Source organism: Elgaria multicarinata, chromosome 1, assembly GCF_023053635.1.
Source record: "Elgaria multicarinata webbii isolate HBS135686 ecotype San Diego chromosome 1, rElgMul1.1.pri, whole genome shotgun sequence".
NCBI classification, from domain to species: Eukaryota; Metazoa; Chordata; class Lepidosauria; order Squamata; family Anguidae; genus Elgaria; species Elgaria multicarinata.
Genome location: NC_086171.1, coordinates 125,261,128 through 125,283,314, shown reverse-complemented (window position 1 = coordinate 125,283,314; position 22,187 = coordinate 125,261,128). Strand labels below are relative to the sequence as shown.

Here is a 22,187-nt window from a genome sequence, read left to right as displayed (position 1 = left end):
GCCTCTTTCACTGTGCCAGTGGGCCAAAGTTATCTCTGGGAGTGGCAAATTTTCTGCTGAACCATGTATACGCATTACCAACACGCATCAGCAACCGGCTTCAGGGCAGGCCCCCTTTTGCAAATGCATTATTTGAAGTAAGAAGACATGATTTCAATCTCTTCCAAACAATGCCTGCGCTGCTAAGGATCTAACTAAAGAATCATGCAGATAAGGGCTGGCTTGGCTTGAGCTGCTTACTCAGATGTAAACACGATCATACAAGAATGGCTTGACAGAGCAGCATTTTAAAACAAAAGCTTACTCATGCAAAACGGGGGAAAGTCTATACTTCCAACAATGCCAACAATAATAAAACTGCAGTTGTCACTCTACATTATGGGAAAGAGCTCTATTCTCTATCAAGGCAGCAGTCAGCCTACAGGAAGATAACAACTCCCATGAGTGCACCCGCCCCCTTGGCCCTGCAAAGCCTTAGTAGATTAGTGGTTCTTCCCACTGACTCCTGTTATGGGGGAGCAGGTGACGTAGCAGACTAATTTGGGGATCAGGGAAAATTTATTTGGTTCAGTTTTTATCACAAATGGACTTAATTAATACACAGAAGGGAATGCAATTATCCATCAGTTTTCGCACTTCTCCCTATTTTGAGGTGCAGCTCTCTGGACAAAACATGTGTACAAAAATACATCCATTAGGAGAAATGCATACCAAAATGCGAATGAAATTTTGTTTTACTAAAAAGAGCACCTAAAGAGTTTTGAAAGTACTGTCTCATAGGCCTTAGCTAGACCTACCTTCTATCCCACGACAGAGGAGGGAAGATCTTGCATTGTGATTAACGCGACATCCCTCCTCCATTTACACGTGAGGCACGACGACCTCAGGAGGAGAGGTGTTGCGCCCGCCATTTTTTTTAAAGAGGAAGGAGCGCAAAAATGCTTGTGCGGTAAGATTTTTTTAAAATTTTAATTACTTTTCCCGCTTCCCCCACCCTGCGCCCCGTGCGCGACTCCCGGCTTGGGACCTGATCCCGGGATCCCCTGTGCATTATGTGGACGTACAGGGACGTTCATGGGGTTTGCCCTGGGATAAAGCCCGGTCTAGCTAAGGCCATAGAGTGTCTACACAGGCTAATGTAGATGATGGTCACTATCATCATCATCATCATCATCATCCCAATGCTCAGGAATCCTGGGAGCTGTAGTCCAAAACTTCTGGAGGGCCCAAATTATGGAAGACTGATCTAGTCTTTCACTCTACCTCTGCCTAGCACTGATTCACTGTGGATTTGAGAGCAAAAAGAAGTAACAATTGGCTTTTAAAAACTTCCCGATGTGATCCCTCGGTGGCGATTTTTGTTCATGCAAGTAGATTAGTGAGGTTCTTGCTACCATAACGCAGCCATAACAACCCTTGAGTTCAAGTATTTTTTTAAATCCGAAGAATATCATTCCTTGAATATAAATTTACAGTTTGCCAAATTAGCTGCACCAGGAAATAAATGAAGACACTGGTTAAAGCAATGTTGTTTTGGTACCTCTGTCAGATAAAGCAACACAGAAGTGTTGAACACCTTTTTTGTCATTTCTGAAATTACCTCTTCTGTGGAACATTCATGTCTAATGATGATGATGATGATGATGATGATAGCCAACAATAGAAGGCTATTGTAGATGATGCGTTTGTGAAATAGAAATGAGCAAAGCCAACTAAAGCTCTTAGAATCATTCAAAGTTCCAAAATTCCCTGTGAAAAAATAATTGGGGAACCACAGAAAAGTTTCCTTAGCCAATGCAAAGGTTTAAAAATCTGTCACCCTATCTCCTGGGGCATGTCTACACCGAGGGAGGGAGGGGGGCGGATCTCACAATATTCTGCTCGCGAGATCCCCCTCCTTTCTCCACACACGCATGCAACATCCCAGGAGGAAGGAGGGATGCCGCGCCTGCCATTTTCTTTTTTCGTTTTTTCAACAGAGATGAGCGCACTTGCGCTCCAACAAAACTTTAAGTAAAAACAAACAAACACCTGCTCCCTACCCTTGATGGGCACAGAGCACCTGAAGACCCCTGTGCCCTGTGCCCTTTGCTTCCTCACGTTTACTTGCAAGGAGGTAGGACGAAGCCAGGGCGATCGCCCACATACCTCCTGCGGTCTTGGGATGATCCAGAGACTGCGGGAAGAATCAGGCTAAAAGTGTTCCCAGATATCCTGGGGAAATGGAGGGATCATGCCTCCCTGCTCCCGAGATCCCCTGTGTGTCATGGGACGCACAGGGATGATCCCCGGCATAAACACTGGGGTAGCCATGCCCCTGGCTAGCACCCACGCCCTGCAACCTTCCCTTCCCCTGGCAGCTATGGCGACCTGCAAGACCAGAAAAGGAAGGGGGTTCTTCCCCCTCTCTGTAGTCCTGTTTCACTGACTAACAGCATGCCAGAGCGTGGGCAGTTGGTGATGGCGAAGCCAGGAATTCTTCCCAGGCATGGGTTATGAGCTGAGCCATGGATGAATTTCAAGGCTTACGATGCTCTCCCCTGGGTTTAAGGGTGGTGTTACAAGTCCCAAAGTTTGTTTCTGGGGAGTGAGCTCGGCATTTCACATCAGTGGCATCTCTAATGCGAAATGCTAAGTTGACATGATGGCTGGGGATGATGGGAATTAATCTGGAGGGCACCAAACTGGGGAAGGAGGGCTAGACAGAAGAAGAAATCAGAAGCTAGGGACCAAATCACAAGCCAGAAGCTGGGGCCAGACACTGCAAAGACTGCTGTTGCCCAGACAAAATTTCAGCACACATACCTGGAGTAAGTCTCAATCCTGCATAGGATTGCATTGTAAAAAACGTAAAATTTCTTAATTGACTGACAGTCCTAATTCAAACCCATGGGTCTTTTGCCACACAATTCAACAGGATGGCAATGGCACTGTTTTGCTAGGGTTCTTGATACAAATTTTGAATGACATAATTAAAACAGCACCCAGAAGGGGATTCCACTGGTGCAGGGCAGAAATAAATCTTAGCTACCAGTAACAATACAAAAACCTACAGGCAGCTCATTTTAAACCATTCTGCTCAGTGGAGATCAATTCATAGGTACACTTCACATAGTGACAGCATTAATCTGGCTTAAGGAGGATAAAACCTGTTCTTACATACTAGCTAAATGGGGCTCGACAGATTGACAGCAAAAATCCGCAGGCAAAAGTACCTAAGAAAGGATGTGAACAACTCGAAGGTCACGTCTTTACCCCAGTCTTAAGAAAAGAGAAATGACATTTTAGAAATATCTGCATGGCTTGATAAAGAGTCTGCGATACTTTTATCACCGTCTAGTCCACAGTAACTAAAAAATGAAGCAAGAGGATACCTTGTCCCTTCATACACCTGAGGGGGTTGTACTGAGTGCTGGGAACACCCAACATTTCAACAGCCAGAACAATTAAACGAGTCTGCTGTTTGGTTCCAATAACAATGTAAGAACATAAGAAGAGCCACATTGAATCAGATCAAAGGCCTATCTAGTCTAGCATTATTTTCACACAGTGGCCAATCAGCTGCCCATGGGAAGCCTGCAAGCAGAACATGAGTGCAACAGTATCATCCCACTCATGTTCCCAGGAACTGGTGTTCATGGTGGAAGTAGCATACAGGTACCAGGACTAGCTGTCATTGATAGCCTTATGCTCCATGAACTTGTCCAACCCCCCTTTTAATGCCGTCCAAGCAGTGGCCATCACTACATCTTGTGGCAGTAAATTCCATAGTTTAACTATGCGCTGCATGAAGAACTGCTTCATTTTGTCTGCCCTGAATGTGCCACCATTCAGCTTCATCGAAGAGCCGGGGTTCTAGTATTATGAGAGAAGGAGATGGTTGTCAGAGTCCAATAATTCTAGAGGGCCACAGTTTCCCCACCCTGGAGCTAGAATGAATTATGAGCCAGGAAATCAGTGGTTCAAATCTTAACGTAAGTGAACTCATTAGGCTTCTGTAGACAAGGGACAGTTTTTGCACTCAACAACAACAATAATAATAATAATAATAATAATAATAATAATAATAATCTACATTAAAAGGCTGTTGAAGAATTACTGATAATGTGTAGATGATGTAGAGATGGGCAATCCAACTGAGGCTCCCCTCAGAATCATTCAGGAGCATTTCAATATTTCCTGGAAAAAATAATTGGGGAACCATAGAAAAGTTTCCTGAGCCAATCCAAGGAAACAAAGCCCTATGAAGAGAGACTGAAAGTACTGGGCATGTTTAGCCTGGAGAAGAGAAGATTGAGGGGAGACATGATAGCACTCTTCAAATACTTAAAAGGTTGTCACACAGGAGAGGGCCGGGATCTCTTCTCGACTGCAGGACACGGAATGATGAGCTCAAGTTACAGGAAGCCCAATTCCGGCTGGACATCAGGAAAAACTTCCTGACTGTTAGAGCAGTATGACAATGAAACCAGTTACCTAGGGAGGTTGTGGTCCCTCCCACACTAGAGGCTTTCAAGAGGAAGCTGGACAACCATCTGTCAAGGATGCTTTAGGGTGGATTCCTGCATTGAGCAGGAGGTTGGACTCGACAGCCCTGTAGGCCCCTTCCAACTCTGCTATTCTATGAGTCTATGATTCAAGGGCATGAAAAACTGCCATCCTACCAATTTCCTTGCCAGCACCCTCCTCCCTGGCAAAAAGTCACTTCTCCCTTCCTCTGGCAGCTAGGGCATCCTGCAAGAGCAGGGAAGGATGGGGGCTCTCTCTCCTCTCCCTTGCCCTGACACACTGGCTAATAGTGGGGTCCCTGCCAAGAGGAGCTAGTGATGGGGAAGCTAGGTGTGGTTTTTGATGCAAGCCACAGAAGAATTTCAGGGCTTATGATGTTCTCGCCTTGGTTTGTGGGTGGATTTACAAACACACAAAGTTCAGGAGCTTAGCAAACGTGCTGTATTAATTCTAAAGTATCATGACTGTGATTACTTTTCTGAATTCGGAGGTTGTTCTTGCACAGAACAGGAGGAGGAGGGCAACAACAAAATGCACTCCAAAGGGATCCCTCCTCCGAAGGAGTGGCAGGTGAGTGACGGTGAGCTCGAAAACGTAAACCTTTTTTTAAAAGGGCAAGATACGTAAATTGTGTAAGCAATTTGCAAATCTTGTGCAAATTAAGGCTGTATTATTTTACATAAATTGTGGCCGTACTGTATTTTTTTACACAAACTGTGGCCGTACTTCACATATTTTATGCAAATTGGAGCTGTAAAGTGCTTAGTTATGCATAAATTGCAGCTTACGCAATTTATGTTAACTTGCCATTTTTAAAGGAGAAAATGTAGACAAAATCTGCAAGCCGTGCAGAACCCTCCCGCCCTCCCAGCCAGTGCCAACGCTGGCAGGGAGAGCCAGTCCACTGCCGCTTTAACTCTGTTGAGTATTTCTCCAGCATCCCTATTTGCAAATCCTTTCTTTTTCATCTATAAATAAAAGAAAAATGGTCTCAAGACTAGTCTGCAAACAGTCTGATATTTTTAGAGTGCAACATCCGTATGACGACTAGCTTTGAGGCATGGAACTGATGCAAAATTCAGACGTCACGTGAGGATAGAAAAAGCTGAGGAAATGACAAGAAGCAGGAAATCTTCCTAATGTCAGGCAAAGTTTTGATCTTGATCTAGAACAGCAGACTGTCAATGCCCCCGTACCCTCTTTCAGACTAATTAAGCAGCCCTGGTTATCAAGAGCTCTGCCTTTCCAATGACATTCTGCCAAAATGATCTGCACATACAGAACACTTTAATAAGATGCCTTTTTTAATGGTGTGCTGCTTTTAATGATGCACTGGTTTTAAATGTTTGAATTAGTTGTATGGATTTTATGGTGTTTTTATTAGTGTTGTACCCCGCCTCGATCCAGAGGGAGAAGCGGGGTAACAATTAAATATCTTCTTCTTCTTCTTCTTCTTCTTCTTCTTCTTCTTCTTCTTCTTCTTCTTCTTCCAGAGGTCAGATGAAAATAAATATATATTACAAGGTATGGAGACTATTACTTAAAAAAGAAATAAACGAATAAGCTCTATTCAGTCACAAAATACAGAAAGGGCACAATCCGATGCCTCTTCAGACAGAAAAAAGTCTTAAAACTGGAATGCTGTAGATTGCAGGAATTTTTTCAGTCTAAACAGGCGTAGGTACCTTTTCAATAAGAAAAGATTTAAGGGGAAAATGGGTTTTCCTTTGTATGAAAGCTTCATTTGTTCTTGGTTCCTTTAATTAATTAAATTTATAAAGAAAACCAGCTAAACCTATTTAGCTTTAGGATTTCACGTTTGGCTAAAAAAGAAAAAAGAAAAAAGTTCAAATACGGCAAGGAGGTACCACGTGTATGTTTTTAGTGGATCAGATTCTTAGGAAGTGCCATCGTTACTTAGATTTTACAACAAGAAGAAATCAACCACTGAAGATGATCATTGTTAGACAAAATATTATCTTTTATATTTTCTTTTTCATTCCATAGTACACTTGCTGCATTTGCACAAATCAATAAGCCAGGTTTCAGCTTGGTCCTATTTTGCTTCTCCCAGCTAGAACTGCTAAATAAATCAGAAACGGAAAGCTTAGCATGTCGTCTGAACCACAGAACCTGGCTTGTTGATCCAAAACAAGCCAGGATTCAAACAGCAAGAACAAAACTGTAAAAAAAATTAATTCTGGCAACAAGCCAGGACCCTCAGTTCAGACAACACATGAAACTTCCGGTGTCTGGTTGGTTTTCACTAGTGTGGAGGAACAAGGCAGAAACAGATGGGCCACTTGCTCTAGTAACTTGCTCACAATAAGCCAGGATTCTCCAGAATCCTTGCTTATCTTTCTGTGCAAATACAGCCACTGACTCACAAGAGCCAAAATAGCATTAAGGAAAGCAAACTAGTGTGATAAATAATAATAATAATAAATAATGGAGAAAACAAATGAATAATAATAAATGAAGAATGGAGAAAAGTCTCAGGAAAAGTTTTATCAGCTTCATTTCTGCATATTCGGCTGCTGTTTAAAGCGCAGCAGCAGCAGCAGCAGGATGGCCAATAAAAACAGATGGCAACTCTCTTGAATCTGCACTCTGCCTTTAATCAGTCTCGACTGATTAAAATTTGCCACACTGATTAAACACCTGAAGCTCTAGGTCAGTGGTTCCCAAAGTGGGTGGTACTGCCCCCTTGGGGGCGATGGGATTGCATAGGGGGGCGTTAAGAGGCAAGGGGGCAGTGGGGGGGGGCGCGCTAAGACGCAAAGGGGCGGCAGGGGGGCATTTGAGGTGGTCTTTTCTGAGAAGTGCCTCTCCAGAAAGTCTAAAAACCCAAGGACATTTTTATGGGAGAAGGTAGTTTAGTCCCAAGCCATATAGGGGAAGAATCCACACATGTATTAATACAGTTTAAGACGAGTCCTTTTAATGGTGAATTGTAATGTTTCAAAAGCACCAAAACGCTAATGAAGAGACATACCCTGCCTGGTGTGCCCCGCCACGCTGGTTGCAAAACAGAGGCATTCACTCTCTTTTCCCTCCCTCCCTAGGCAAGCCTGCGGCGGGTGCTTTGGATTTTGCATAAATATTCAATTAATTGTTACTGTTTTGAATTTTATTGTTATTATCTTCCTTAGTGGGTCAATGAAAACCGCTATTCTGAATAATGATTTTTATAGTGTAGGGTGGGGGGCGCTGGGCACGAGTTCGTGGAACCGAGGGGGCGGTGACCTGAAAAGGTTTGGGAACCACTGCTCTAGGTGATCGATCTGCTGATCAAATCTGGTAATCCTATATTTACACAGCCCAGGAAGCAAAAGCTCTCCTGCTGATACACTTGCAGCAATCCTGAAGCAAAAAAAAGTATATGCCTACATTCTTGTGCTTTGTAAAACAAGACTGCCCTCTGTTGATAGTGAACTCTGAAACAGTTTGAGTGTACAGTAGGTAATTCAAATCAAATATATTGGAAAAGAAAGCAGCATTTACACTTCTAAACACATCTCTCGCTCACCCTAAATATTAGATTATTACTTTTATAAGCAAAATGCCAATGTGGTGTAGTGGCTAAGGTGTTGGACTGGGAGTCAGGAGATCCGGGTTCTAGTCCCCACTTGGCCATGGAAACCCATTGGGTGACTTTGGGCCAGTCACAGCCTCTCAGTCCAGCCTACCTCACAGGGTTGTTGTTGTGAGGATAAAATGGAGAGGATTACGTACACCACCTTGGGTTCCTTGGAGGAAAAAGGGTGGGATATAAATGCAATAAATAAAATAAAATGCACAACTGCACACAACTTTTTTTATGTATGAAATGTGTTTTACCTGTTCATAATAGTGGATATTATTTTCTGCCATGTCGCTAAATGCCAACTTCATATCCAGACGCATGCTTTGCTTCCACCTATCCCAATCAGCCTGCAAAGCATTATTGGCACACTCTACTTTGTCTTCAAGTTTTCCTATGTCTTCAGATGCCTTGGGAAAACAATAATACTCAGATTAAGGAAGCGGAGGGCTCATATTGCTTATCAAGAAAACGGTAATGGAACTGTGTTAGCAAACAATGGATGGTTGGTGGCTACAACTTTATTTTATGTTTTTCATATACAGCATGATCCTGGCCCCCCTCCAAGGATAGGAAGGGTTGTAAAGCGCATGCTTTCGTGAACTGCCCAGAGAGCTTTCGCTATTGGGTGGTATAGAAATGCAATAAATAAATAATGCTTTTTATGCAAAAGTTCCCAGGTTCAATCCTGGCTCCTCTGAACAGGGCTAGGAGAGATTCCTGTGTGAAACCCTAGAGAGCTGCTGCCTGTCAGTGTAGACAAGGAGTGGGCAACTCCAGATGTTTTGGTCTACAACTCCCATCAGCCCACACCACTGGCTATCCTGACTAGGGATGATGAAAGTTGTAGGCCAAAACATCTGCAGTGTCCACTCCTGGTCTGTACTGAAAGGCAGCAAGTCTCTAGGGTTTCACACAGGAATCTTTCCTAGCCCTGTTCAGAGGTGCCAGGATTGAACCTGGGAACATTTGTATAAAAAGCATGTGCTCTATAACCCTTCTTATCCTTGGAGGGGGCCCAAATCCAACACTCTACTGCAAGGGTAGCCTAGGTACAGTTATGAGAACATAAGAAGAGCTGTGCTGCATCAGACCAAGGGTCCATCGAGTCCAGCACTCTGTTCACACAGTGGCCAACCAGCTATTGAGCTGGGAGTCACAGTCAGGCTTCCACCCATGTTCCCCAGCAACTGGTGTACATAGGCTTACTGCCTCTGATACCGGAGGTAGCATATAGCTATCAGGACTAGCAGACATTGACAGTCTTCTCATTCAGGAGTTTATCTAATCCCATTTTAAAGCCATCCAATTGGTGGCCATCACTATGTTCTGTGGTAGCGAATTCCATACTCTATGTGCTATGTGAAGAAGTACTCCCTTTTATCTTTCCTGAATCTCCCACCAATAAGCTTCATGGGATGGCCTTGGCTTCTAGTATTATGGGAGAGAGAGAGAAATGTTTCCTTATCCACATTCTCCACACCATGCATAATTTTGCACACCTCTATCATGTCTCCCCTCAGCATCTTTTTTTCCAAGCTGAACAATCCCAACTGTTGTAACCTTCCCTCATAGGGGAGATGCTTCAGCCCCTTGATCGTTTTAGTTGCCCTTTTCCCAACTCTACCGTATCTTTTTTTAGGTATGGTGACCAGAACTGTACACAGTATTCCAAGTGTGGTGGCACCATACATTTGCATGCCCTCCAGATGTGTTGGATTACAACTCCAATAAACCACAGCCAGCATGGCCAGTTATAATGGATTACAGGAATTGTAGTCTAGAACGGGGCACCAGGTCGCTCTACTGACTTATATCACACCTCTAGACCTGTTATAAAAGGAGTTGATTTATAAACGAAAAACGGAGACTGTTCATGGTAGGCTTCAGCTTGAAAGCTATTGTATTTATTATACAACTTCTCTAAACAGGTCTATTTTCAGTCTTAAAGCAGATATGATGAGGACTGGAAAAAACATTCTTAGCCCTGCTCTACTCCTGTTTCTTAAGCGTCACAGTTGAGCTCTCTACAGGAACGAATTGATGTCCCATTTAAACACCACACGCCGTAGCCTTTTCTCAGTGCTAATGGCATGTTTGTGATTCCATTTCTCTGGTGCAAATACTCTTCACATTACATTCAAGTTCATGCCACTCACTGTCAACGCAATTTTTAGCTATCTGTTTTCAAAGGCGAGCTCAAGTGGACAGTTGTGTAGAGCTCATTAAGACCTATGAGAGGAATGTGTAAGCGAGGGGAGGGTAAGGTTGCTAAACAGAGCCAAATGTTATTCCGTACAGCAAGGCATGTAATCGGCTCCAAATCACTTCTCCATTATTCCCAAAGAGTCTGTGGTGTATGGTAGTGATTGACCTATGAATTGGGAAGACCCATCTTTGAATTTCACTGTTGCCACAACCTCATTAGGTAGTGTGAAGGTTTGAGGCCTGCAGAGGCAAAGTAAAACGGTCAGGCCTTAGAAGCCTGGGGTTATTCTGTTGGGAGAGCGTTTCATTTTTCCAGTTAAGTTTCATTTCTTCAAGGTTCAAAGAGTACTTTCTGATTTGGGGGAAGAGGAAAAGAGAGGAAAGAGCCAGTCAGAGAAAGCAGGAAAAGATGAGAACATGAGGAAGAAGCAGCTGGAAAAGCCTAAATGCAGTGAGGGTAAAAGTATTTGTGTTTTTGCAACTTTCATATTCTTTCAGTGCTTTTGTATCCTTCAGCTCTATTGACTAAATACCTTTACTTGTAATTTGATTGTTTTAATATTTTAGTAAACTGTTGGGTTAAACCTATAGTGTCTCACTCCACATCTACAGCCTAAACTCATAGAATCATAGAATAGCAGAGTTGGATGGCCTACAAGGCCATCGAGTCCAACCCCCTGCTCAATGCAGGAATCCACCCTAAAGCATCCCTGACAGATGATTATCCAGCTGCCTCTTGAATGCATCTAGTGTGGGAGAGCCCACAACCTCCCTAGGTAACTGATTCCATTGTCGCACTGCTCTAACAGTCAGGAAGTTTTTCCTGATGTCCAGCTGGAATCTGGCTTCCTTTAACTTGAGCCTGTTATTCCGTGTCCTGCACTCTGGGAGGATCGAGAAGAGATCCTGGCCCTCCTCTGTGTGACAACCTTTTAAGTATTTGAAGAGTGCTATCATGTCTCCCCTCAATCTTCTCTTCTCCAGGCTAAACATGCCCAGTTCTTTCAGTCTCTCTTCATAGGGCTTTGTTTCCAGACCCCTGATCATCCTGGTTGCCCTCCTCTGAACACGCTCCAGCTTGTCTGCGTCCTTCTTGAATCCACGATATTGGGAAGGGGAAGGAAGGAAGGTAGGACTCTTAAGGAAACAAAATATCCTTAAGGAGATGTTCAGGGGTCCGAGGTCATACGTGGAACTCTGACATGTGGCCTAAGGCAAACTATGCCCAGCCTCAGCTGTCCCACTGCAAAATAGGGATAAGAATCACCATCCACATTACAAAAGTTGATCTTCAAAGGCAGGGGCGCATAACTTCATTCCTCAGGGTTTTTATATATTACATTTTAAGTTTGTATGTTTTCTTCAGTAGCACCTATAAGACACCCATATTTATGTTTTGATAATATAACATTTTACACCCAAATGGTGAGAAAATCTAAAGTCCAATAGGTGACGCGTAGCTATAGATGACTTGTGATACAAAGAAATGGAAATTTGAAGCTATCAGTGAATATTGTCTGTAACCTGTGCTGGAAGGAAAAATTGGCACCTTTTTTCTTTTTTTCTTGCAAAATGAGAATTTATTTTTAATTTGGAATAGTAGCCACCATAAGAATAAATGAAAAAAGGTGAGAAATATGACAAACTTCAATTCCATACATACCAGCACATTCCATTAAATTCAGTGGGCATCACTCTCAGGTAAGTGTTATGGGCTTGTAACCTAAGTTAAATTTTATGCAAAACTATCTTCATTTTATAGCAGCTATTCCTTACCATGGAGTGAGTAGAGAACCCGGGTATAAGTACTTCAAAACTTGACAATAAGAAGGTCATCATTTTTTTTTTACATCAGCAAGTGAACGGCTGCACTCAAATTCCAAACAAATTACATATCCAGGCGCAAGGAAACAGCTGTGTCCAATTTACATAATGGTTAAGAGTTCCTTTTGAAGTCTACTTCTAATTTGCATTCAATCATAGTTGTTAAAAATGTAATTGAGGTAGCAATTTCAGTTTGGATTTTCTGATCTTTCTGTTATGAAATGGTAAAGTGGTCATTAGTGTGCTAAATATCAATTGATGTGGGATGGCTCCTCGACAGGTGTCAGAATTCAAACCCCAATTTCCTTCTTTATTTCTTTCATTTCTATACTGCCCAATAACCAAAGCTCTCTGGGCAGTTCACAAAACAGATGCTCAACTTGGGGTTTGATGTATTAGTTGGGGATCTGGACAGCAGCACTGAGCTCTGGTCAAAGAAGGAACCTCCAGAGTAACAAGCAACATCAGTAATGGAGCCCTCAAACTGAACAGGTCATGTGATATAGAGCCTGACCTCTATAAAAGCTTCCAGGTCAGTAATAAAAGGATTCCTGTTATTCTGATTGTTGTTATTCTCTACCGTTGTTATTCTCTACCGCAGACCTGCCCCATTGGACCTAGCGCTGTGTGGCTCTGAGGACTTGGTATAAGGCAGCTTCTTCCATTCCAGGAAGTCAGTGCAGATACTACAAGCCAGGTGTTACATACTTGGTCAACCATCTTCACTAACAGTCTCACGTAACAACAGTGATGACAAGGATTGTAACCCAATCTCCGATTATAGCAAGAAATTTGCCGTTAGATATTTTAAAAACTGATTGCATACTTACCAGATCATTTTCGGTCTTTTTACTATATACCGCATCAACTTTGGAATCCAGTTCTGCCTGGATGTGGTCTCTTCTTTTCAAAACCCCCTGAATCGTAAAAAAAAATAGAGATAAATATAGCTGTTAGAGGACAAGATTTTGTGTAGATAATAATTCTGGAAAAGAAAACTCCCCACCTATCTTTTTCTTAGAATTTGGGAGGAAGTGTAGAGAGAGCCCTTCCCTCTCAACTTGAGGTCATCTTACGTGTATGTCGTTTTCCCCCTTGCATGACAGCGCCTTGCTGTGCTGGTACAAGTGTGTGTGCATGTGTGTTTGTGTGTGCAAGAACTAAACAGCTGTACTGCTTTTAAACCTTAAAAAAGGAGACTCCTGCACCCTGGAGGTCCTGCAGCTGTCAAAGGAATAAAATAGAAATTATATCCGAAATGCTGTGTTAATGGAAGGATGATCTACCCCCTGCCTGCGTCAAATGTAGCCTAATTATATGGCTGAGGAGGAGTTTAGGGATCTAACAAATGCAGTAAAATCCTTTAGACTCTTTCCTTGCTAATCGCCAGCATAAGCCGGCAAAGGACACATTTCTCCACCTACATTAAAATGTCAATGAATGATACAGATGTCCCGTTAGGCCTTGTTCAGCTCATCATGAGGTGATTTTTACCTTGTGATGTGAACATGGTCAATATTTTTGTGAAGTCTCCCCCTTGTGGATGTTTATTGTTTCGGTCTTGAGAACTGAGGCCCAATACTTTCGTGACGGGAGAGATCTTGCTGCTGTTCTCCCATTTTGACATCAAAAACGGATATGCACTTTCATTTCCACTTTTTTAACAAGCGCATTACTTAAAATAGAAATTTAAAGTTGTCCTTTCGAAGTACTGCGGCTGAATGCTCTTGTACAAAGCAGAGGAACCACCCCGTTCCACCCATGGCATTCAAAGCTAAATTAAGCGACAAGCATCAGAAAGTATCAATCTATTTTTATTGATGTAGGTTCATGGTTCTCTTACATATATAAAAAGAGACCTGTGTTGCAACAGCAGCAGAGCTGAGCATACATTGCTTGTGTGCATGTGTATACATGTCATACAGTCAGAGTAATTTCCCTTCGTTGCTATGGTGCCTGCACTCCCAAGTTTGCTATGGTGGCTGCAGAACCAGTTCAACCACAAGCGTATATACAAGTCCCCTCCAATTTGAAAATGCCACACATTTGTTAGTAAGTACATCTGCCTTTCCCAACCAGGTTCCCCCCATGTTTTGCACCATTCATTTATCAAATGTATATATCTTTCCACTGCAAATGCCCCACCTATCTTTTTAGGGATGTTAGGGATGATGGGAGTTGTAGTCCAAAAAGTCTGGAGGGCACCTGGTTGGGGAAGCTAAAAGGACACTAAAGTAGGAGCATGGAATTTGAAAGCATGCTGATGTATGTCACTGGTAAATCTGATTTCTTCTTCTTCTTCTTCTTCTTCTTCTTCTTCTTCTTCTTCTTCTTCAATGGAGTTTTGTGGCACATATGACTCAATTTGCATTTGTGACCCAAGCTGTTGGCTTTCCCCTGGACTCCAGAATCTTTTTTGCAGAACTTATGAACAATGTGCAAAATGCCCAGAAAATCTGTTTCAAGATTGAGTTGGGCACCGCAGCAGGATCCAGAACAAAGTTCGCGGTGTGTGTGTGTGTAATAGAAAAACTTGTCAAATTCCACCTTCCATCATCCCTAGCTAGATGTGATTTAGAGAAAACAGGCAAATCATTCGTTTGAAGCCAGCAGAATTCAGGTGTGACACGTTTTACTCTGAGCTGCACCCACTGTGTAGGTGTTATACTTTTAAAAGACAAGGAAACTAGAGAGGTGGAGCTTTCTTCATGGTGTACATCACGACAAAATTGTAACCTTGCAACAAAAGGAAGAGTTTTTCTCAGAGGAAAGTTTAAGATAGGGACAACATAATGTTTGGCTCATTGGATAGTGGTTAATCATAGGTGCCCTAATGCCTACAAGAAGGGTGGCCCACACAAGGCCCATATGCTATCCTCCTGGAAGTTTTTGTCCCCCCCCCCCACTTTCCTGTGCATCTGATTTATTTATTACATTTGGAGGAGCTCTTCTCCGCATCCCACCAATGCAACATATACGTTATGATGGGACAAGGGAGAGGGCTTTCTCTGTGGTGGCACCCCGACTGTGGAATGCCCTCCCCTTGGAGGCCCGATTGGCACCAACACTGATTGCATTTCGACGCCAAGTAAAAATATGGCTTTTTAACAAAGTCTTTGATGGTTAAACTCACTGGCACATTGGTTTAACTGTTTTAACACTATCTATTGCTTTTAAATTATATATTGTTTTAACTTGGATTATGGTTTAATTTGTTTTTAACTGTGTATATTTATTGTTTTATACTGTATGTCTTTATCTGTATGCCGCCCTGAGATCTTAGTGATATAGGACGTGACATAAAAATGTTAAATAAATAAATAAATAAATAAATAAATAAATAAAAATAAATAACATCTTGCATCTTCTTTCAAAATGTTACAAAGGCGGAGTGCAGCCCTAGTAGGTTCTGGGGAGTAATGCAGCCTACCAATGCCTGGACATTGCTGCCCCTGGCCTACAATATGTGCCTTGGAATCTCAGTAATATTTAATAGTAATATACTATGTACGTGTGTGTGTGTGTGTGTGTGTGTGTGTATTTGTGTGTGCGTGTTTTACAGCTTCAGATTTTGGTTTGGCCTGGCAGGAATTTAGTACCATCCAAGGGAAAACCTGTCATGTTGTTGATCTGAGCATTTTCCACATGGATGTTTGAAGGGATAGCATGTGTGCTGCCATGGATACAACTGTTGTTCACGCATTAGGGCGCTGTGAACAATTGCACTGTTTGTACCCATGGTGGAAAACATGCCAACGTGAAGGACTGTACCCTCTCGAATCTCACAGGGTCCTGTTGCCAGAACAGCACACCATATCATTCCCAACTTATCTAGACCCTACCCCCATGATTCCTAGTTGACCTTTCGTCGTTTTCTCCCTGGAGACTAGCAGCCATGAAAGCAAGACTTCCATTTATGAAAGCATCACACAAAATAAGGAAGTGCTCAGATATCATCGTGATGGAGTGGATTCTGCCCACGTCCTCAGCCCTCCACGATCAGCGACAACTAAGAAAATGCCCTGACTGCAGTCACACATTGGCCACTGCAGCAATACAATCAGAGAAAACTGCATTTAAACATAGAGCAACTTAATAACTGAATCTATATTTGTGTGTGTGTGTGTGTGTGTGTGTGTGTTGCATCACTTATCCTTAAGGTTTTCATGAAAAGCTTTGTTACATCTCTTTCATCTGGGCCTGCCTAAGGAAGCTATTCACCCGTGCCTCTTTCCTTCCCCTTCACTTGCCTGCTGGCTTCTTTCATCTGCTCCCTGGATTCCACTATGCTAACATTTCAGACGTATAATAACAGTGAATTATATGTTTTACTGGAATTTCTATGGCCATAGCTAGATGGAGAGATATCCCGGGGAACATCCCTGTGCATCCACATGACGCACAGGGGATCCCGGGAGCAGAGAGGGATGATCCCTCCCTTGCCCAGGACCTAGCCCTAGCCTTTGAACCCGCTTTTTCCACGGTCTCGGGCTGATCCTGAGACTGTGGAACGTGTGTGCGGGTGTTGCGGTCCTCAGGAGCTCTGCGCCCATCGGGGGTGGTGTGGGGGGAGCAGGAAGAATGATTTAAAATAAAAAACCTTACTTTTTGCACACGAGCGCTCTTCTTTAACAAAAACAAAAAACAAAATGGCGGGCGTGACGTCCTCTCCCTCCAAGGACGTCACACGCCACGTGTAAATAGAGGGGGAGATCTCAGGATAAAAATATCACAAGATCCTCACCCCTCCGTTGTGCTAGACCAGGTAGGTCTAGCTGAGGCCTATAATATTCCAGTACTATAAATGTAGGGAGGAAAAGCTTTCTTGAAACTCCATAATGTTTTAGAGTGCCGTGCTGTCAATTCCTGCCGACTTTCATAGGAACATAGGAAGTTGCCACCGGTCCATCACCATTGGTCCATCTAGCCTAGCGCTGTTAACACTGACTGGTAGCAGCTCCACAGGGTTTCAGGCAGGATTCTTTCCTAGCCCTGCCTGAAGATGCTGGGAATCGAACCTGGGACCTTCTGTATGCAAAGCAGGTGCTCTACCGCTGAGCTACACCCCCGTCCCCAACATTCTGAACCATCTTACCGTTAATATTTCACTGTAACGCAAATATTCATGGATCGCAGGGAAGAGGCTTTCAGAGAGCACAGACATCCGTTTCTCGGTAGCCTTGCAACACTTGTCAATGCAGCCGGCCAGCCCTTTGAGTGTGTCTACTAGGTCTTCTTCAGAGGCAGACCACAGTGTGTGGATTGGGCCAAATTCCTTCATTTCACAAAAATAGTCTTGAAAAAGAAAAGGGGGCAGGGGGAGGAAAGAAGGATTTGCATTTAGATCAATTTCTAAAACAATTAATGCATCCAAGTCAAGCAATTAAAATGGGAACGTACATCACACATTCTTCGGAGGAATAATCACATACGATTTGTAATGCAGGAACGCCATTTCAGGTTTCAAAAGTGGATAAGATTGAAGGGATGGAGGAAGGGATCAAGTATGTGCTCTTGGATACATGCTTTTAAATGTCAAATGCAACAATTTTTTTTAAAAAAAAGAACACTTAAAAGAGTGCTCGAGTCAGCTAACAATAAAATACAGATAAAATAACAAAGTAATGATTAAAACAGTAAAATACATAAACTAGGAACACATCCAATAAAAACACATAAATTAGAAATAAATAACAGCACCCACCAGATTAAAAACTACATCCCAAATAAACAACGTAGTGGCGCATAAAAATGTCCTAGATGGAGCTAATCTGGACTTCCGTGGAACAGTATTCAAAAGTCTGGGAGCGGCCACCAAGAAGGCCTTCACTTGCACTCTCTAATAGTGGCAGAACCTCTAATAACGGCAGAAACAAGACAAGGGTCTCTTCCGATCTTTCAAATATCCTGGTCCCAAGTCATGTAGGGCTATATAGGTCATAAGTAGCACTATGAATTGTGCCTGGAAACAGACCCATAGCTAGTGAAGCTGTTGTAACAAAGGAGTCAGATGCTCCCTATGACTGGCTCTAATTAATAGTCTAGCCACAGCATTTCAAAGGCAGCTCCACATCCAAAGGAAATGTAACTAAAGCATGTGTCACCATACCAAGGCCAGACATTTTCTGGAGCAGGTGTAGTTGCCACAGTACCCTTAGCTATGAAAATGTACTCCAGGCCACCATCGAACTCCGACTAAGATCTTGCACCTGATTTAGAACTTAAACAGATTCTTTGGATTTAAATGGAAAGGAGAGAGAGTTGAGTGTCATCAGCATACTGGTGTCACCAAACCCCTCAAAACTGAACAGTCTCTTCCAGTAGTTTCATGTGTATGTTAAACGCATGGGAGACAAGATGGAACCCTGAAGGCTGCCACAAACCAATGGCAATTGCATCAAACTAGAGTCCTCCAGCACCATCTTCAGAAATTGCCTCTCCAAAAAGGACTGGAGCCACTATAAAATGGTGCCTCCACATCCCACTGCAGCCAGGTGGTCCAGAAGGATACCAGGATCAATGGTACTGATAGCCACTGATGGGTCCAGCAAAACCAACAAGGGCACATTCTCGTCTTGTTCCTGATATAGATCATCCACTAAGGTGGACAGCTTGAAGCCAGATTAAAATGGATTTAGACTGGAGTCAGCAGCTTCCAGGGTTTGGGGGTCTTCATTGCCCCTCCCAGATCCCATCCCTTGTTTCACCACCACCTAGCTGTTGACATTTGGTGCAGCAGCAAGGAGAAATGGCCTCCTTTTAAAAGCTGAAAGTGTGGGTTGTCAACAAGATCCAGTGGCAAGAATATGACACCATTTCACTTTTAAAATGGCCGATTTTTGCTGCTGCTGCTGCTGGGCCATCACATTTTGGCAACAAACCATACTTTCAGCTTTTAAAAGGTAGCTAATTTCCTTGTTCCTGCTGCTGTGCCACCAATTTCGGCAGCACTGTATTCGTTGGAGGGGGACATAAAACAGGCTGGGGGCGGGGGCACATTGGCCATCCCTGATCTAGATAATCTGCATCATCCAGAAACCCTTGGAGCTGAGACACCACCACATGCTCCACTTTGCCCAACAATGGAATATTGGAGCCTGACCACCAATTATCCAATACAGCGGAGTTCAGGGAGGGTTCAGTGGAGTTCAGGGAGCCCTGCCCTCTTATGTAGGCAGGGCTCCTGCAGCTTTAACTGTTGTGGTGAAGAGGAAATTTCACCAGGTACGGCATGCAAACAAATGACGCCTGCTGAAATTCCCTTTTCTATACAACTGTTAAAGATACAGGAGCCTTTATTTGGGTTCATTAGAATGGTTTTGTGTCTCGGAGCTGAGACCCCCACCTCTGCCTCAAATTTAAATTCTTGGGCAAATTACTTCTCTTTTAAGTCTCAGCAGTTTGCTTTGTAGGAAATGAGTGTTTTGTGACTGGCCATGCCAGCTGTTTTGTCAATGGGCAAGTCGCCATAGCAGCCATTTTGTGAAAGCACCCACAACGTTCTCTCAAAATTCCAAATGTGCCCACCAACCCAAAAAGGTTGGGGACCCCTCATCTACCCTGTAGTTGTGTTTGGCCCTTCTTTTCCACTAACCTTTCTCTTCCTTGTAAACTCGGTGGGAGATTTTGTCCAACAGACTGATTTTCTGGCTAAATATGTCCACATAGTCATTCATTTCTGTAAAGGCTTCAGGGCGGTTTTTCACGGAACCTCCTCGCATGGATGAAGCAACTGCTTTAACAGTTTGTCCCATTCTGCTGAACAACCCAGGGCCTTGCTTCTTGTGAGATGAAAGCTCCTAAAAATTAATAGAGGTAATCCAACACTGATATAAGCAAATGGCTCTTTTTTAAAACAAAAAACACACACACCCCATAGTCTATATCCGGGCTTTACAAAAGAGTGCAGATGGAACTTGGCAGGCCTATGTGCCCATCATAGCTACCAAAAAAGAAAGAAAGCCACCTGCTGTTCACTTGCAGTCCTGTTTAGTGCCTTTGAGGATTTCTTTGGTTTCCATGGCTTCATCCATAATACCAGCATGTAACAGTAAATGTGAGTCCTTAAGGATTCAAAGGCATCCACACAATGGAGACAGACATGAACCTTTTTAAGGCTCCAAGTTTTCTGGGAAGTTATGTTATTTCACAGTGCTCTATACTTTGTCTGCAGCTTTCAAAAACAAAAACAAAATAATCCAATGGCTGGTTTGCACTTCTGCTGAGGTTTACAATACTGAGGGTAAGCCTCAGCAAGCCTCATAGGGCATGGCCGTAGCTAGACCTAAGGATTATCCCAGGCAAATGGAGGGGTCGTCCCTGCCTGCTCCCAGGATCCCCTGTGTGTCATTTGGATGTACAGGGATGATCCCGGGACAATCCCGGGATATAGGCCTGGTCTAGCCATGGCCCAAGTCTACACCATACTTTTATCCCAGGGTTGTCCCTAGACCATCCCTGTACGTCCAAATGACGCACAGGTGATCCTGGGGGCATGCAGGGATGAGCCCTCCATTTCCCCGGGAAAACTGAGACCTCAGTTATCCCGATTTTGCCCACGGTCCCAGGACCATCCTGAGGAATGTGGGCGGTGTGGCTTCCCTTCTTCCCTGCAAGTAGCCAGGCTGGGCATGGAGCTGCGCACGTAGGATCCGTGCCCATGGGGGTGGGGGCAGCAATTTTGCAGGGTGGGGTTGGGCGCTGTATGTGTTTTTTTACTTACCTTTTCGCAGCATGCGATTTTTTTTTTTAAAAAAAATTGCGGCCGCAATGTCCCTCTTTCTTCCCGGGACATCGCACAGCCATCTAGATGCTGGGGGAGGATCGTGGAAGCTGGTAAGTCCACAATCCTACCCCTTCCCTCCCTCTACACCCTTAGGTGTAGACATGCCCATACTCTCCTTTCCAACCCTCCTTCAGGAAAGCCATGTGAAGATAGGAAGCCTTCCTTCTGTTTTAGATTAACCACAGTTTAGCATTGAACTGTAAACTTTGATTACTCTTAACTAGGGTTACTGAAAACAAGCCAGCTTCATAAACTATGGCTGTTGCTAGATGAGGACTTAGCCCAGTGCGAGGCCCGGGCTCCCTGCTGTGCATGCAGACGACGCACAGCGTATCCCGGGGTCAGGTCAGGCTAAATCCTCCCTTGACCCGGGATAACCGGATCCGCTTGTGGCCCGGTTTTTCCACAGCCCCGGGGCTGAGCCCGGGGCTGCAGAAGGTCTAGCTACTTCCGTGGCTTTTCCCAGCTGCTCGCTTACTTGCGAGTAGCCGGGAGAAGCCGCACACTGGGCACAGCACTCCATAGGAGCGCTGGCCCATCGGGCCGGGGTAGGGAAATCACCGGGGGGGGGGGGGGAGATGGGGCCCAGGGGGAAAGAGCGGACCCAGCAGGAGAGATGGTGGGGAAGAGTGGAGCCAGGGTGGGGAGATCACGGATGGGGGGGCGCGGAGGGGGCATCGGACATGGCGGGCGGGTGATCGGGTGGGCATGGCGAGCGGGCTGGTAAGCGGGCAGTGGGGGCATCAGACATGGCGGACAGGGGGAAGAAGAACGGGGCCAGGGCAAAGAGATCGGGGACGGGTGAGCGAGCGGGGGCGGACATGGCGAGCAGGGGGAGGACGGGTGAGCGAGCGGGCAGGGGGGGCATCAGACATTGTGGGGGAGGAATCGGGGGCAGGGGGAGCAGGGAACTCTTTATTTTTTTTAAAAAAAGCCTTACCTTTCCGTTGGTGCGCTCCTGCGCACATGGCCCTTTAATAAAAAAAAATGGAGGACGCGATGGGGCTTTCCCTTCCCCCGTCGCATGTTACGTCTAGCTAGGGGCGACGGCCCGCACTAGCTGCAGCGTGGCCTCGCCCCGACTCCCCACCGGATTATCAGGTAGGTCTAGCAAGGGCTATGGTTTGAAGCTGGTTTGTTTCTACTAGCCATAGTTAAGACTAATTGCAGTCTATCCAGGTTTAGATGACACAACAAAATGGTTAGTCTAAAATGGAAGCAAAAGCTACCAGTCTCCTCCTGCAGTCAGACCGGAAGAGGAAAACATGTGAACCCAAG

The 22,187-nt window shown here is 44.2% G+C and overlaps 1 protein-coding gene across 1 annotated transcript in view; it reads right to left on the bottom strand.

Annotated features, from left to right (window-relative positions):
- The window catches only part of SNX7 (sorting nexin 7), a 58,988-nt gene that overhangs the window by 12,575 nt on the left and 24,226 nt on the right, over positions 1-22,187 (bottom strand). Inside the window, exons 5-8 of the mRNA XM_063136301.1 lie at positions 19,719-19,923; positions 17,220-17,419; positions 12,955-13,041; positions 8,350-8,502 (exon numbers count right to left, since the gene is read on the bottom strand). Coding sequence (XP_062992371.1) covers positions 8,350-8,502; positions 12,955-13,041; positions 17,220-17,419; positions 19,719-19,923 — 645 coding nt within the window. The remainder of the gene's footprint in view (positions 1-8,349; positions 8,503-12,954; positions 13,042-17,219; positions 17,420-19,718; positions 19,924-22,187) is intronic.